This window comes from Thunnus thynnus, chromosome 1, assembly GCF_963924715.1.
Source record: "Thunnus thynnus chromosome 1, fThuThy2.1, whole genome shotgun sequence".
In the NCBI taxonomy this organism is placed as follows: domain Eukaryota; kingdom Metazoa; phylum Chordata; class Actinopteri; order Scombriformes; family Scombridae; genus Thunnus; species Thunnus thynnus.
The window spans coordinates 24,590,403-24,609,172 of record NC_089517.1 but is presented as its reverse complement, the minus strand read 5'-3'; the positions used below and the strand labels follow the sequence as shown (position 1 = coordinate 24,609,172).

The window sequence follows — 18,770 nt, the reverse complement described above, 5'->3', positions numbered from 1 at the left end:
TGGCTCCAGGGTCTAAAGTGGGGGCCTCAAGATTCTGAAGAAATGAGGTCACATCGGTGGTGTCGGGTGAAGATTTAAAGCAATAAAGGGATGAGTAAAAAAGTTTTAAAGGTTTCATTGATGTCTTTAGGGTCAGTGACCAGCAAGTTCAAAGAGTTCTTGATCTGTGGAATGATCCGACATGCTGCTTGGCATCTTAGTTGATGTGCTAAAAGCCTGCTTGCTTTGTCTTCATGTTCATAATATGAACTGCGAGAATGCAATAGAAGCCACTCTGCGTCATTCGTAGTAATAAGATCAAACTCAATTTGTAGCTCAAGTCTGCGTTTGAGTAGTTAAGGAGATGGACTCACAGCATATTGCCGGTCTATATTGAGAATATCCAAATAAGTTCTTGCATCGTAATTTTACGCATTTTACTTGAATAAGGAAAGTAGGAAATGATTTGTCCCTGCAAGTATGCTTTCAGTGTTTCCAATAAAAGTGAGAATGAATGGAACTGGGTTGATTAGTAGCTATGAAATTGTCTATGGAGGTTAACATAAATTCAATAAATGTATTATCAGTTAAGAGAAGAGGGTTAAATCTACAAGGTGATGAGTAACGTGGGCAGACCTGGAGTTGGATATCTATAATGAGAGGTGCATGATTGGAGATGACAACTGCATGATATACTGTGGAGGGTACTTTAGAAATAAGAGTGCTATCAATAAAAAAAGTATTCAATATGGTAATATGACTGGTACACCCAAGAGAAGAAGGAAAATTCTGTTTCCTTGATTTCAGATATTACTGAAAAACTATATAGTGATATATATAACTGAAATCAAGAAAAAGGTCACTGATGACTACTTTCAGGTTTCCCTGCCTGAATCAGCCTGTGGAGGAGGCGGAGATGAGCCACATCTCTTCCCGCTGTCTGAGACACTAAATGCAGCTCAGCTTGGCCGGACAGCCACTGGACACAGACTTTCTGTGTCCGTGTTTACATATGTGTGCCAGAGAGCACTTCTGTTATAGTGATTGTGAAACCACCTGATGTTAAAATATATCTTTGTCAGGGTCACACTTGTAGTGTTGCCAGTCTCCTGACCAAGACACAGCAAGAATTTATGGCACTACGATTGCCTTATCTGGTATGGCGACCATCATGAAAGACAAAAATATTGTGTAGTGTGGTCCCAGCATGAGGGGTGAAATACAGGGATTGTTCTATTGCTATGATCCTTTTAAGTGAGGTGGAACTTACTTTTAATGAACACAGAACAGTGAGGAAGAAAATCATCTAAGTAGATTCATTTTAGAGGACAAACCAACCAGAGAGGTACATTCTAGTAATTAATTATATTTATCAGTTATGGTTAAAATCATTTGTGCCTCAAAACCTTAAAAAAAAGCCTAATATAGCCTAACAGTGTGCCTCCTCTCCATCCATCTGTCTAATCTTTCATTCATCTCCTCCTCTCTTTTATCCTGCTCGCTTTGGGTCAGGAAAAGTGCTGACACCACTAAACCTGCAAGATTCGATCAATACAAAGACACTATCTCACACCAACACACACACATACACACAAGGATTTCTATAGAGAAATGCTTGACACATGGGTATTAAAGCTTACACATGAACACACATGAAAAGCACCAGTTCTAATTCGCGCACACACACACACACACACACACACACACACACACACACACACACACACACACACACATCAGTGCCAATGACTAATACTAGCAATGGTTGAGTTCTAGTAGTCTTAGTGTCATTTACAAAGCCCAGCAGGTTTCAATGACGATGGCAGGTATCAATTAAAAACATTCTGCACACAAAAAAGTCATTTGCACTGTTGAATTACTGGTGTGTTATAAATTAATGGTTCGTGTACAAATTACTAATTTCTTCCTTTTCATCAATAATTAAAAAATTACTTAATAGTGCCCTGGAATTGCTAAATTAATTACCTTCATATAATGTGGAGCAACCACAGTGTTACTGGCAGGGTAGCAGCTGTGCCCTGAAATTCAGTACCTCAGATTAATAGCATTAATTTATTGCATTGACTCCATCTGTTGTTTCCCCTCAGCCTTCCTTCTCATAAAGTTTTGATGCTAACACTGTATTACGTTGTTAATGTTTACAGTGTTTCGGCACCCCTTGGCCCTTTGTTGGCCATCTTTAGCTGCTAGGTGCTAACATGCTGCTGTTTAATGCAGTGCAAAATAAAAAGCAAAATTTGTCAGTTAATGGACAATATGGTTTCATATTTCTACTAAGATAAAGGGATATACGTACTCGCTATTAGACTCATTGCTGTCTCTTTACATTTAATGTCCTTCAACATATTTAACAGGCTAATAGACTGTTTTTTTATTCAAGGTAAAAATGACTAATTTGTGTGTACATATTATTAAAAATTTGAGCCATGATACTTGCTGAGGATCAAAGGGTCGCACATAAACCCCTGCTGAGCATAGCAAGCTAAACTATAGTTATTAAATGTCAAAGTATTGTGTACAATTTTAATGTAACTTTTACCATCTTATAGTGTCAATGAATAATCATCACCGTTTATCTCCTACTCAATACCAGCCTTCATATGATCACTCTCACACATACAGAGATAGCACATGAATTTATTGTTAAAACATATTCTGTGGTCCAATGATGTTAGGAGAAACAGAGAAGACAAAAACAGTGAGAAAGAGTAAGAAAGAAAGATGTTTAACACTGTTCATCTCCATGGTAACACTAGCCACTGGCCAACAAGAGGCGGGCCAAGTGGAGAGGTATACATGTAAGCGTGTATGAGAGCGTGTGTTTGACACCTTCATCTGGTGAGTTCAACTACTGTGGCGCACACACACACACACACACACACACACACACACATGCACATAAGACTGTATAGTCATATACTATTACTGTAAACACATACACAGATAGTCATTTATAGAGTTACAGTGGTTTGATTTACACAGAATACAGCAAAAAACACAAGAGACTGTACATACTGTATAATTCAGACTTGCTTTAATTCTACTTTAATCTTCAATATAAGTTGAAACATGATATTGGGGTATTGTTTATCGTTTATATTCTTAGCTTTTGGTCTTATCTGATTACCTGATGAACAAATAAAATCTTGATATGATTATATGCAACATTTAAAGCTTCCATAACTCATTAAAACAAGTGAGCTGTCAAAACCTCATGAGAACTACACTTCTTGAACAGTAAAAAATTATAATATCTCTGTTTAAATAACTTGAGCTAATTCTATTAGAGAGTACAGTATTAGATCTGCGCTAGTTTTAAATATGCACAAAATATATAAGAGAAGAGAAGAGAAGAGAAGAGAAGAGAAGAAGAGAGAAGAGAAGAGAGGAGAAGAGAAGAGAAGAGAAGAGAAGAGAAGAGAAGAGAAGAGAAGAGAAGAGAAGAGAAGAGAAGAGAGGAGAGGAGAGGAGAGGAGAGGAGAGGAGAGACCGTGAGCAGTACGGATGACAAATTGTTTGACATTACAGAAAACAGCAAACGTGTGCAGATTCTACAAGATGCCACACTGAGGCTGACTGTGTGTGTGTTTTCTCTTTTTCTCTCTCTTGTTCTCTTCACACCAATTAACTGTTTCCATCTTTCAGAATTACCAAAAGCTGACATTTTGTCTCAATCGTATGAAATGAATGGAAACTATACAATTTCATTCATGGAACACGGCCGTTTCAAGAAATACGTTTACTCTCTTTCTTACCCAAATAAAATAAAAAGAGCGTTACCACATTTACACCGGTGCGTTAAATATGAAGCTACAGCTAGAAGCTTAACTTACTATAAAGACAGGAAATAGCTAGCCTGGCTCTGTCCAAACATGAAAAAAATCACTTAGCAGTACCTCTAAAGCTCACTAATTAACATGTGCTAATTAAGGGTGCAATGACTACCTGGAGTCTTGATGTCTCCATGAGGTTGCCAGGCAACCAGCCAAGAAACATGTCTGACACATAAACACCCTGTTAAACCAAAACTTGTCATTCTTGTACTTCAGTTTTTGTGCAAATTAAACAAACTAAGATATAAAATATTAATTAGTGAGCTTTAGAGTTGGTGGTTGGTGGATTCTGTTAACTTTGGACAGATCCAGGCTAGCTGTTTCCCCCTGTTTCCAGTCTTTATACTAAGCTAGGCTAACCAGCTGCTGGCAGTAGCTTCACATTTAGCGTACAGATGAGAGTACACATAAGGTTTTTAAATTTTGCATTGTCTTCCCCCCCCCCCCCCCCAATAACTGTGATTGTTCATTGACATTTTGCAGAGAACGTAATTCCCTGTTAGTACAGAAATTATAGTTAATTTTAACAGTTACTTACAACAATAATGTTTATTTTTTTGCTTCTGTGTACAGGAAGCAGGGAAATAAGACAATTAGACTAAAATGTGTGTGTATGTTTGCATCCACACTCACATGGTCTTATTTGTGTTCCTGATGAGCTGCTGATTTTTAACAAGAGGAAGCACAGCATGAATGCCCATTAAAAAGGAGAGAGCAGAAACCACAACTACAAAATGCAACTGAGCTCACATCTCTGCAACCGCTGTGGGACAACAATTCAACGCACATAAAACACAAGCAGACATACATTTATTTGCTGGTCCCTGACTCTAAAAATAACCCTCTCCATAATGAGGTGCAGCAAATAGGCTTTTGGGGTTTCCAAGTTTTGTACACACATTTGCACTTTAAAAGATGGCAAAAACCCAAATGTCGCAAACACACACTCTGTACACTTGAGCACTTGAAAGTCCGCGAGGTGTGTCTTACTGTCCCTGAATAGAACTGAGGCTTTACTGCTTGGCTGTGGTTTAAGAAGAGGAGACAGAAAAAGGGAAGATGAGAGACAGATGAGAATGAGAGAGAGAGAGAGGGAATGAACCCTGAGGAAACTCATTTATATTCAGGATGGAAATAAAAGGATTGATGGTTAAGCATTCTTCAGCTGGATACTTTACAGGCTTCAGTTTCTTTGTTTCACAAGAAACAGCCTTCATGGAAGCTTTACATAACTCGTTAATGACCAGCAGAGACAGACAGGAGCTGCGGGAGAGAGAGGATGGGTAGGTGGATGACTGCACACCTTTAGCTCACAGAAAACCAAGGTTTGCTCTAAAATGTTATATTTGAAGCTTGTTTAATGAAGGATCCGTCCTGATGAAGAGTCCAAAAACAACCAGCTACAGTTTTGTTCAGCAGGTTTCATCCTGTGTTGTGACCTCAATGTGGAGGGAAAAGCAAAAACTACTCCCCCTCAATAAAGTATCACATTACTTTTTATTGCATATGTCATTTGCTATATGAACTTACTTTATACTTCAGACAGTACTGATAAATATAATAAACACAGTGATGGTTTTTTCCCTTCCTCTTGCATTCTTATGCAAATGAATTGTAAATACTGTAAATATCTGTGTTCAGTACAATGAGCAGCAAAATAATTTCTAAAAACATGTACACACTATACACTCAAAATGCCAAACTCAGACTTTAAGGTGCTACATGTAGCATTTCAGCAATTATTAATAAACAAATTCATGCTGAGACATGCATCATTACCATATTCAAATGAAACCGACACCAGGAGAGTGGAGGTTTCCTCCAGCATCTTTGTTGTATTTTACATTTTCTGTCACGAGCTTCAGATTTCATGGGGAATTGTATTTAATTGCTTTATGCCACAAAAAAGGAAGAGACCTACTGTTGTTCCATAAATTAGCCACAGCAACTGTTATCATCAGAAATAGCAAGGACATTATTAATCGTCTTGGAGAGAGTGTCAAACCCCATGAGACGCTTAATTTAAGTGCTACCCATGAATTCAAAGTGGTGAACAAAGTACTTTAGTCTACCACTCAGGGTCCTCCTAGATGGTGCTAGCTAAGAATTTTGTCTGAAGACCTGTTCACAAAGCTGCCACTCTTAACTAAGATAGTTAAAGCTAAGGTTTTGTCTTCACTACATCACTTGTATTCACACAAACATGTCTTGCAGTGTGGGCAGGTATAGCAGAGATTCTCCAAAAATGATGATGTACACCTGAGAGCACAATAAAAAGTGTCTGAGGGTCATGATGCTGAAAAAGGCAACAATAGAATATCTTCTTGAGCCTACATTAGTCAAATAGACATAAGGAGGACATTCCTGGTTGCCTCTTTCCTTCGGAATGGCATCACTGCTGCAGTGCACTGGACAATGTGTGGGTTTGATTCTTGTTCGGGGTTAATTTCTTCTAAAATCAGTCAGTCAATCCAAGTTTCATAAATCGGTTTGTAAGTGGAACCAACAAAAGGATGCGTGAATGAAAACATTCCATTTATCTATATGCACCCTCACAAATTAGAAATAATGTCAACCAAACTCATAAAGACCTCCGGTCAACTTTTTAATTAATTTCAAATAAATTAAAAAACTTTTTGGTTTCATTGGTCACATCTGTAAAGTTGTACTTTGTCATGACAGGCAGCAGACTGAATGTCAGAAGTATTCAGACAGAAGAAGGAAAACAGGATAATAAATCCACTACTACAGACTGAAGAAAGATTCTATTAATTATCTAGATTATATAAAAACATACAGAGCATTACCAACCTCAAACAGATGAGGATTCAAACAAACACCAACATCAGCATTATATTGCCTCTGTCTGTTTCAAGAAAATAAAGGACATCTGCCAACCAATCCACAGTGAGGATTCAAAACAGCGATGTTATAACAGTAGATGAAACAGGTGAAGACTAAAAATCTACAGGACCGCAGGTTCTTCCAAAAAGAAAAATATGTATCTTTATCTGTATACATCATTAAATACAACCATGTACAATTTTAATTACCCAGGAAACAACAATTTAGCAAACACCAGAACATAAGCTGTAAAATCTAACAAAAAAGTATTGCTATAAGTGATCTGGAGTACGCTACCTGCACTTTTCCCGATGGGCCAGTCAAACTGTTACGATAAGATTACAAAAAACATCCCATGCTATATGATCACGCATTAGCTTGGCCATCCGGCTCCAAACGTGTATGTGTGTGTGTGTGTGTGTGTGTGTGTTTCATTACATGCCTGTTGGAAATACTTGAATAACAATTTTGATATGCAATATAAAAAATGGGATAAATGAAGACAGAATTTTAAGTTTCCAAGATGCATCTATCATGTACAATATGTAACACAACACATATACTGTATAATCAAAACTTCATTGTATTCTAAGAAAAGGTGATATACATAATAATTTGCTCTACATACAGGGACTAAACACAATAATATGAACAGCTATTTATAGGATCAAAAGCTGGGATCTATTATAGAGCAGTTGTAACCGAGTGCAATATATCGTACAGGTATCCAAGTTGTTGCATCCCTCTCACTCCTTGTATGTTAATATTATTAAGTGGTATTTGTTATTGTTGGGCATCAGGGCAGAGATACAACTATATGATCTACAGTATGTCAGGTGGACTGTTTTGGCCTTTGGATTTGGATTCCTGCCTCATTAAAATTCAAGGTGTTGAATGTGACTGAAATAATAAACTTCTAAAATCATTATTTGTGCAATATCAGTATTTGTAATGGAGCCAGTAATATGGTGCTTCATATACGGATAGCCTGTGCTGTTATTAAACATACAGTCTTTTATTTGTCCTGTGTAAAGGGACTGATAAAACACCATTACACTGGTACTAATGCAAAAACATTTTTATACTCTTATCCTAAAACTCATTTTTCTGTGAGGTTTGCTCACCAAACTTAACTGCCTGAACTTGTCGTTAATCGCTTGTTTCAGCTTGATGAATGCCATCTGTTCATGAGATTTGATCATTAGCATAATCAACACTCCTAAAATGTCCATATAAGGCGAACTGTTCTGCTTCATTTGTGTGCACATCCTGCTTTCAGAAATCAGCAGACGAAAACAAAACAAATTTAGGAGTGTCAGTAGTTTGGGGACCTGAAACAATTAGAAAATATTAATACAGCTGCCAATGATGTGTAATCAGAGCAGCGCTGTGGTGTCACAGAAATTAAGAATCACTCACACATGCCTCTTAAGAACAAATCTGTTTGTACGATTCAACATGGTGGACAGCACTAATTAACTGGTGTATATCTTTATTTTATTTGGGCACCTTATTAGATGTTAATGGAAAAAACGACACTTTTAATTATATTAACAGAAAAAGAGCCAGTCTAACAGTTCCCCTGTTCCAGTCCTGTGCTAAGCTAAGCTAATTGGCTGTAGCCAAAAAAAAGCTAATAAGCATGTTTCCCAAAATGTCACGAGTAACTATTCCTTTAAATATCTTACAGTCAGAGTAAATATATAATAATCCTATTTGTTGCTACCGGGGCCATCTTTACCCTCTCCCAGAGCTGAGCTCCTCCAAAACTGAGCAGTTTCAGACTCTTTTTAATGGTCAGGAGTAGGTTCATGTTGCCAAGTCGAAAAACACATGCAGACCCTTTCACCCCATCAGCAGACATGAGTGTTTCCTGGGTCATAGAGTCCTCGTAAAAGGGCCATTAGTGAGATAAACCTGATTTAGGAATCTCACCTCTGGAACATCCCTCTGGAGGACATTTAGGAAATTAGACAAAATACACAAACACACACACTTTGTGTATTTGTATTTTATCAGCCACTATCCCTGTTTCCATCCCTCTGAACCATCAAACAACAGTAATTACTGTAAATGTTGGAGCAACAGAGGAGAGAGCAGAGAAAGCGTGAGGGAGGATAAAGGAGACGAGAGAGATAGTGGCTGTCGCAGCTGGAGCCAAAAGCTGTTCATTAGCCAACCCCACCCCCAACTAACACACACACACACCCACTCAACACATTAGAACATGCAAAACACACACATACACATGCCTATCTCTTGCAACATATTGCTGTTCAAACCACTTTGCAGAACTGAACAACGAAACCAGATTTGTATTTAAAATTATTCACAACTTCAGTCGCTCCTCCTCCCATCACTTCTTGATTTGACTACTTGATGTATCCCTTTACTGTTCTCTTGTCTTTTTTTTTGCTTCAATTTCTCCCTTTCCTCCCTTTATCACTCCTCTTTAGAACACTCTCCAAGTCCATGCCTGCTTTCCTCCTTTCTATTAGCTCTCTTTATTTACAATCCTTCTTTTCCCTTCCTCCTCTTCACCTCTCCCCATGAGCCCACACACATACAGCCAATCTAAGTCAATTAAACAAATGGTTTTTATTCTCTCTTCCTATTATACTGTCTGTGACTGTCTACTGACTGCATTCATGATGGACTTAAAGTCATTACACTAAGCTGTGTGTGTGTGTATGTGTGTGTGTGTGTGTGATTACGCAAAGCCTAAGCTAATTAGCTAGCGCCCATGGCACTGCCAGCTACAACGGCAGACCAGGGAAATGTTAGAGAGATAAGGCTGAACATACTAACACATTCACATACGGATTATTGTAATGACTTCATACACCACAGACAGGCAAACTCATACGCACAAAGACACGGGAACACGCAAACGTAGGAGGCCGAAATGTGCAAACGCAATATTCTTTCGTACTTTCCTTCATTGTTTATTTTTCATTTTTCAGTTTCCTTCCCTCCCTTCTTCCTTCCTAAAAAAAAGTAATTATTTGAGAAAAAAGTTTGTTGTACTTCTGGATAAGATATATTTTCTCCTACGCATCAAGTTTGTAGGGTTATAACTTTGCCATTTGTTAAGGTATGCTGGTTTGACAGTGTCTGCATCCCATTTAGCCGCTCAACAGATGGCCAATAAATATAAAAGGAAAGCCATGAGAATAAATTACTCCTACACACAAACACCAAGTTACACTCGCACATCTGCACACAGAGATTTACACCTACACACAGATATACACAAGTTATATTACAACAACCCCAGACACACACACACACACACACACATCCCGAAAATCATAACAACCAAAAAAAAGAGAGTGAACACACAGAAAATTACACACACACACACACACACACACACACACTCATTTCTGCTCGTGTAATTGAAGTCAAAACAGTTTTCAGCACGGGTGTAAATTTATTGGCTCCACATTCACACAACATCAGGTAGTTGTTTGTGTGTCTGCATGCAGCCTATGATAAATCATCTCTATTGGTAATAAACAATACAACATACTTTTCCGTAGAGAGTCGCCTGTGTGTGTGTGTGTGTGTGTGTATGTGTCTTTGATGTGTGCATGTTTGTGAATGTTTCCCAAAAGTCCTAGTTACAGCTTCATACACACATAACCATAAATAAAGCAACTTTAAAACCTTTTACTGAGCCCAATATGTACTCCCCGCTCCTACCCTTCATTCACTCGCTTCTCATCCTTCTTCTTTCACTCCCTTCTTTATTTCATCCCCTATTTCTCTGCTCTTTGTCTCTGTAGTTTTCCCTTTTTCTCTCTTTCACCCGTTTTACCTACTTTCTGCTGCTCCGCATCTCCACCCGTTCCTCCTGAATCCCTTTCTGATGCCGTTTGTCTGGCCAGTTCATCTGACAGAGTAGGTACTGACTTTCACAAGATTTTATTTTCCTTTTCTTTAGAAATGTCCTGAGTCAACACAAAGGATGGTATCCGCACCAATCCGGACATATTTTAATAGATTGGTATTGGCTAAAATAAACCCAATGGAATGCTTTTTTTCTTAAATATACTCTAATGTGCGCCACGGTGCGACCATTTCACTGCATATACAAGTAAAAATTAGAGTATGTGAACATGAAACATTATTTGGGTGAACTGGTGTGAGTGAATTTGATTTCTGACAACCAGATTGGAAAAATACCTGGATTCGCTCAGCTGCTAAGTAATCTTTTATCTCGCCTCCCTCTCTCAAAGAGTGGCCATGTATAAAACATTCAGGTTTCAGCTTCTCATTTTTAGCCGGCACTGACCGTCTCTTTCACTGGTTAACTTTGACAAACATTACTGGTGGCAGATCATATCAACCGGCACTAATTAATGTTAAATCCTTGATAAACTTAAAGGCCTACAAAGACATTTTAAGACGTCATACCAGGAAAATCAGGGTCCTCACATCGTGCATGCTGGCTTACTGGCTTTGCCTATTGACACCTAAACTGAGTCATTGTTAATATTATTAGTAACACCTGTGTTTTCCTGCTATGACAAGTCAAAATGTCTGCTGTGAAAAAGGTCTATTAAACTTGTCTGTTGCCATGTTTGTGTGTCTGTATTCGGTCAAAGGTCATTTGTGAGGGAAGAAATGTGTTTTTGTAGTTCCAACAACTCCAAAATGATCAGCCGATCAGTTTCAGGAGTCGCACTCTCCCAGTTAAACTTTCGTTCACATCATATCAACAATTGAAGTTTATCATTTGATGATAAGCTTGATCTACTATCCAGATCAAGTAAAGCCAACAAAATGCACAAAATGTATTTGTTGTCTTTTAGTTGTCTACACAGTTTGTCAGATACATATTTAATCAGCGTTTAGGTAAATATGAGTTCAGATCTGACAATACCCTAATTTTCTGTTGCATACATTAAGTTAAGATTTATGATACTGGTTTTGTAACTATCAAATACATTTTTCTCTTATCCTGTCCTATTTTAATTTACATTTACCTATCTTCTCATTCCTTCCTTATTTGCTTCCCCCTCTGCATCCATCCTGAAACTCTTCATCACTTAAATCTTCTGCCTACTGTTGTACTTTACATAGTACAACTTTGGGAGCCAACCCACACTATGAAAAAGCCTGCCAAAGTTTTTCTTCTGAGATAAGACTCAAGAGAACAGTTATTGTGCAAAGTCATAGATTTTATTTTTTATCCCCGACTGAATGAAGTACTCTGGCTTTTTGTCTTACACCTGCCAGTATCTGACGACATTGTGTAAATGTGTTAATGAACACACACGGATAATTCTAAAAGAGACAATGAACACCTTGTTGGGAATGTGCTGTAGATGAGGCGTGTTATGTAGCTTAATGTGGCAGCTGTGCTTTCCAGTTGCCTGAAGCTGCTGATTCCCAGTTTGTATTAGAAAAAATATATTCTGTGGCATTCTCAAACTGCCCATCTACTTATAATTATATTGTTGGTATAATAATAATTATACCATCCACTATACAGTAGTACGCATGCTCATTTCTGTGTACCGTGTAAGTTTAGCACAAATGTATGCAGAGGATTCACCGTTTGGATTTTATGAAACAGTATATCACCCTTTTTGAATAGGCACTACATGTTGTGCTGTAAAGCTTGTCATTTATCGCTGGTATTTTACAAGCCATGTAAGATTTTTAAATTCAAATGCTGGCATTGGCCTGTTACAAAAACCAGGCCTGTGAGGTGTCTTTCAAAAGCTATATATAACACTCATATAAAAAGCTACAGTTTAAGAGACTTGGCCCAAGAGCAAATGAGAAGAGGGAGTGTCAGTGAAGTAGAGAAATGATAGTCAGGCAGCAGAGAGCAAATGGATGAGGATGAGAGAGAGAGAACAAGACGCAGAGGAGCAGGTTCAGAGCTGATAGTGAGGTGTGTGTGTGTGTATGTGTGTGTGTGTGTGTCTTTTATGGGGTAACATGCCGGTCATGTAAGAGTGTGTGTGAGAAATGGGTCTCAATGCAGCAAGGGCTGATGCAGCATAACAATAAGTTCACACACACACACGCACTCAGGCTGATAAGTGCACATAAAACACAATAGCATGTAGTATGTAGGAATACTAAAACATGCACAAAAATAAAGAAGTATGTTTAAACTTAAATATAAAGGCTATTCTGCTGCACACACACACACACACACACACACACACACACACACACACACACACACACACACACACACACACACACACACACACACACACAGTCGTGTTTCCATCACTTCAGAGGACATTACATTGACTTACATTACTTTCCTGGAGACTCCTAACCCTAAACTAACCTTAACTTTAAACCAAGTCTTCACCCTAAAATGAATGATTAATGTTAAGGGGACTTTTTGTCCCCATAAGGGAGGCGAGTCCCCATAACATGACTGTGTGAACAGATTTATGTCCCCACAATGTGAGGAATACACACACACACACACACACACACTCCACTCCAGAGAGGGGAAGTTGCTTGAGGGAAGCAATAAAATGTGCCGTGGCCAGATCTCATCTGTCACTGCTTATTGCACCACCGCAGTTTGACCAACAGGCGAATGTGCGCACATACAAACAAACACACACACACACACACATACATACAAATAACCCTACTGTAGACTGAAGCAACATACAATGGACCAGAACCTGGTACACACACACATATATGCCACTGCAGTTTGTCTGCAGCACATGGCTGCACAGGACATGTAACACACAAACGTACACACTCCCTCCCTCCATCGTTGCCTCTCTTGGGTGTATCAAGAGCAGTAATGATGCTGTGGCATTACTTCATTCTGTGCATCAGTGTGTATGTGTGTGTGTGTCTGTATCACACTATTAGTCTGCTGTGGAGGCAGTAGCCATTAGCATAAAGAATGATTTTATAGCACAAAACACTCCCCCACTGTAAAAGACTAGACACCCCCCCAAATACACACACACACACACATACACACACACACAAACAGTAATGACCTATTTTGTTAAGCACACTGAACATTCCAAGTACACAATAATAAACTCCTCATTTATTATATACTTGAGCCATTAAAGAGAGAGAGAGAGCATGAGGGGAGGAGATGAGGAGGAGGAGGAGAGAGAGGAGTGGAAGGGAGAAAGAGGGGGAGGAAGAAACTGGGAGACCTACACATATAGGGAAGAATAATGAGGAGAGAGACATGGCAGAAGCAGGACGGACAGAGATACAGGGATCAAGAGGAGAGAGAGATACATGGACAGTTAAAGCAGCTGAGAGAGAAACAGAAAACACTACAAGTCCACAGACAAGACAGGAGAGAGGATAAAGAAAGATAGTAAAATAATGGATTTTCCTACTCCTTTAAACTACCAGTACAGAAATGTCCATGCAATCACAGTGCCCCCTATTGATGACAAAGTGCCACTAAGAACTACACTTATAGTGTGTCTTATATAGTTTTTCCACAAAAAGTACATAGAAATCATTAAAATTACATCTACTCCTTCTCTACCATTAAAAATCCCAAAATCTGTGAATATGCAAATACAGAAGTTTAACTACTGGACACAAAATGTCTTCTAATTCACTGTAAAGTCCATTCTCAGTGTTTGACCACAGGAGGCTTCAAGTTTCCACATCACACTTGTGTAAGTTGAATATTGGACCAGGATTGGCTTCCAAACTAGTTGTGATGTCACAAATCCTGCTCATAAAAATCAGATTTTCAATGAGTACAGAGAAACTTTCCCCTTTGAGCAGATGAATGTGAAACAGCCTGTTAGTGTCAAACTCTACATCATTCTGCACAGTGAAGCAGAACAATGAATAGCTCAAATTAATTTAAGAGAAGATCCAGACCAAGAGAGCACAAACACACAACAATCCAAGAAAGATAAATTCACATCTAATCCAGTCTGAATAGCCCTGAGACCAACAAGTTTCTGTATCCATGAAGAAAGAGTAACGCTCCTCATATAGTAAAAACTAAACATTTATTTTACTGAACTTCCAAAGCCATCAGAGGAAGTTCAAAAACAAATTCCTTTCGATCCTTTCCCATAAGTTTATAAGTGCATATTCTATTCACAATCATATAAGTGTCTGTTTGAAATAAAGGTCCCAGCTCTGAGTTTATGTGTGCTTGTTGTAGGATTTTTGCTGGTGGTTGGAGACAGTTGGACCCTCTTACTTCTCACTCACAGAAAGTCAATTCGAAGATAACATCTCATCTGCAACATCCACAGTAATCAAACTAACATTGACCATGTGAGTGTGCACCTGCATTGTGTTATACAGGGCTGCCCTGCTGAATAACGCCTCTAACACAGCACTGAAGGAAAGGTCTCAGATGACAGCAATGGAGGGTTACATTATAATAAGAGACTTTAGTATGTGGATTGGATTTATACTTCTTCATCAAAGTGTTTCCTGCTGTAACACAACACAGTAGATTCTTCCAGCGTAGGGACTGATTCATAGCTCTAGTAATAACTCAGCTGAGGATTTAACCAGCTGATTGTAAAAGCACCTCCTCAACTCTAAATGGATGTGGCGCAAATCATCAAGGCATGTCAAGCAATCATTATGTATCCAAATAACATGACAGATTAAAAGATGGACTAAGTACTCAATCACACAGTGACAGAGGTGGTGGAACTAAACGAGTTGAGCACAGCTTTCCCAAGACCTGATTACTGCATGCTGACTCTGATCTCCCGAGCGGGAAAGACAAATCAGCTACTCAACTTTGACAGTGTTTAACTGAGAAACCAAACCACGAGGATGCTGGACAGTAGTAAGATTAGTGAACATTACATATTGTAATGCCTGCTTTCACTTTAAACAGATGTTAAAGTGTGCTGGGACCAGCTACGAAGATGGAATGGGTCCTCAATCACACAGCGACAGAGGTGGGGTACCAACACGGGTCGAGCACAGTTTTCCCAAGGCCCAGTTATTGAACGCTGACTCTGATCTCCAGAGTGGGAAACTCTCTGGAGATACTTCAGCGACTCAACTCGGTCCCCTCTGAAGGTGTGAAGGAGCTCCAGACAGTCCATCTAAGGGAGCCTAGTCGACCTCAGCTCGATCGATTTCACATTTTGCAGGTCTGTTTAAAACTTTCCAAATCTGAGCTGGTGACATCATATACTGTATGAGGTCAATTCCAACTCCAATATCTGAACTGTGACATCATCCATGAGGTCACAAACCAAGCTAATATCCTATAATAATATCTGAACTGTGACATCATGCACTTGGTAGTTTAACAGGGAACCAATCCCAGCTCTTGTGGTCTCCACATTGTTTCTCCATAGCCTTTGTAGCTGTACAAAGGTATTCTTTCGGGGAGAAGCACAACAGCTCTTATAGCTTTCAAAATGCAGCTCTTAATCTCGGCTTTCACTGTTTATACCAACAACAAAAACTGATTTGAAAGCCAAAATCTACAATGTGCCTCAATAAGATAAAAAAAACAAAACAAAACAAAACAGTGAGTGAATTCTGTGAGTGAGCGGAGGAGCAATTAAAAGTGAATTCAAAACTACACTTTAATTACAGTGTCCATTACTTTCTACACACACACACACACACACACACACACACACACACACACACACACACACACACACACACACACACACACACACACACACACACCACTTTGCAACAGAGGCTTCACAGCTTCAGTAATAGGATTATATGGCGTACAGCCTCTGAGAGATATCGTGTGAATGTGTGTAAATGGGCAGGAGGGATTTACCCAACTGACCACCATATGTTATATGTCAGTGTGTGATTGTTTTCACTCAGGAATGACTGTGCTTAATGCTACACACACACACACACACACACACACACAAATGCACACATGTAAACACGCACATACCCATCAAAAGACAAACAGAAATGCATACAGATCACTTGGTATTCAACTTTGAGAACACCATCCTCTGTTATTCATTTTCGTTTCTTTCCTCCTCTATCATTCAGACCCCAGCTGTGTCTGTCTTTCATATACAGAAACAGCAAAAACACTGCAGACACACTAACTTTTAAATGGTTCAAATCTCATTCCCTCAGTCCTTGTCTTTGAAAGGAACCACCGAATGACGTTTTATGTTGGCTGACAAATTCATTTTCAGTGAGTGACTTTCATAAAGTTGCTAATCTAGTCAGGATATGATCTCCGGTGCTTATTTACATTTCACGTTGTGACACACTTTGTACATTTCCTGCTCTCTTTTAATCTCTCTCCTCCCTCTCGATGTATGACTTCCTCCTCTCTTCTCCATCCCTCATCTCTCTCTGTTCCCCTCTCGTTTTTCTCTCACACTCCTCTTCTCTTTAATCCACTCAGTGTTGTTCACTCTTCATCTCCCTCAGAATACAATTCCCATCGGAATCTTGAAACACATTTAATCAGCAGCTTTTCCCAGCTTCACAATCCAATCCCACGCACTCATACACTCATACAGTCATACACACACACACACACACACACAGTTACCTCCTATATCTCACCTAAGATATTACAATCTCTCTCTCCCACTCCATATTTTTTAATAAATTATGCAAAAACATGGAAACAAATCTGCAAAACAAAAATGCGAGTGTGTCTGTGACATTAAATTCCACAGTACCAGTATTACAGAGACTCTGCTCTAAAAAAAAAAGGAAGGAAACAATGAGACTAAGAGTCTAAAGCCATATCAGCAGCTCTGTGGGACTGTAATGCTTATTGTAAACCTAATTGTAACTTCCAAAGTTTTTGTTTCATCCTCAGCAGTCATAGTGAAGTAAATGCAGAAGTGGCAGTGGTTGTCATGCTGACAATGTTAACACGCTGATGTTTAGCACATAATGTTAACCAGGAATGTTGAAGTCTTTTCCTTCCAACACTTACTTTTGAAATGATGTTTTTTGGAACATCGAAACTGAACTTTCACCATAAAGTCAAATGCAATTTATGTTTTAGATATTGAAAAATCATTAAATGATATAAGTAGATGGTTTATTGTTTTGAGTGTAAAACTCATGTCATGCAGTTTATGGGCGAGTATTGCTCATTGGCAACGTTCAACGTTTGTTTTATGGAAATACACTCCGCTCATTCAACTGGCTGCTTTCAATTAATTCTCAAACGTGCTCATAGATGCAACCATTGAGGTGGGACAAACAAAACACACACGTTGGATTTCAAATACCTGGTGGCCATGAAATCTTAGAGAGGAGTCACACAAGCTAACAGATAACAGAGGTAGAGCAAAATCCAGACAAACACATCCTTGCACACGTAACGATTTGCGGTTTAAACTCTTGTGAAGGCAGCTGGTGTGTTTTAAGAGAATAAGACCTCAGGTTGTTCTGGGAATACACACACACACACACACAGTGATCTAATCACTGATGCTGGGAAGATCTTGGACATATGTTGGGGTACGTCCAAGCACGGCAGGGGATGCTAAAAGCATTTAACAGTTGCTTGAGTCGGTCTGTCTGTGTTTGTGTGCAGGAGTAGGCATATCCATATTTGAGTATCTGTACTCTCGTGTGTAAAAGTGTGCCACGGTGTTTATTCGTCTACAGTATGTGCCATACAAAAAAATATAAATAATGTGTTTACATGCATTTAGCCTACCTTTGCAATAAGGTTGAGGGGTTCTTGGCAGGAAGGTGGCAGTGCTGATGTCATCCCCTGTGCAAGGTCCGGTACTTCCTGTTGCAGATACAACTGTAACATGGACGCCAGCTGAGACAGTCCTTGTTTCTTCTGCTCAGACATGGAACTCAGGTCTGTAAAATATAAAAATCCCTATGAGATTCTTACAACATCTCAAAAGAGCTTTAGCACAAATACACTTCAACTCAGACAGAGACAGATATCCACTCATCATGTTTCCTACACGTCAACCATTTTGTCTTTATGCACTGGAATCACACTCAGGCAAAAAAAAAAAAACACACACACAGTCTTGGAGGATAGACTTACGTGATTCATGCTCCTCTAGAGTGTAGAGCTCCTCACTACTGTTCTTCGATGGACTTAACTGGAAGACAAAGGACAAAGTGGGGCCAAGCATG

General features: G+C 39.0%; 1 protein-coding gene across 2 annotated transcripts in view; it reads right to left on the bottom strand.

Moving 5' to 3' along the window:
- smyd3 (SET and MYND domain containing 3) overlaps nt 1-18,770 on the bottom strand; it is a 90,936-nt gene that overhangs the window by 50,971 nt on the left and 21,195 nt on the right. For both annotated transcript variants that reach the window (XM_067592449.1, XM_067592454.1), the window contains exons 4-5: nt 18,679-18,736; nt 18,328-18,482 (exon numbers count right to left, since the gene is read on the bottom strand). In XM_067592449.1, the coding sequence (XP_067448550.1) occupies nt 18,328-18,482; nt 18,679-18,736 (213 nt within the window). The remainder of the gene's footprint in view (nt 1-18,327; nt 18,483-18,678; nt 18,737-18,770) is intronic.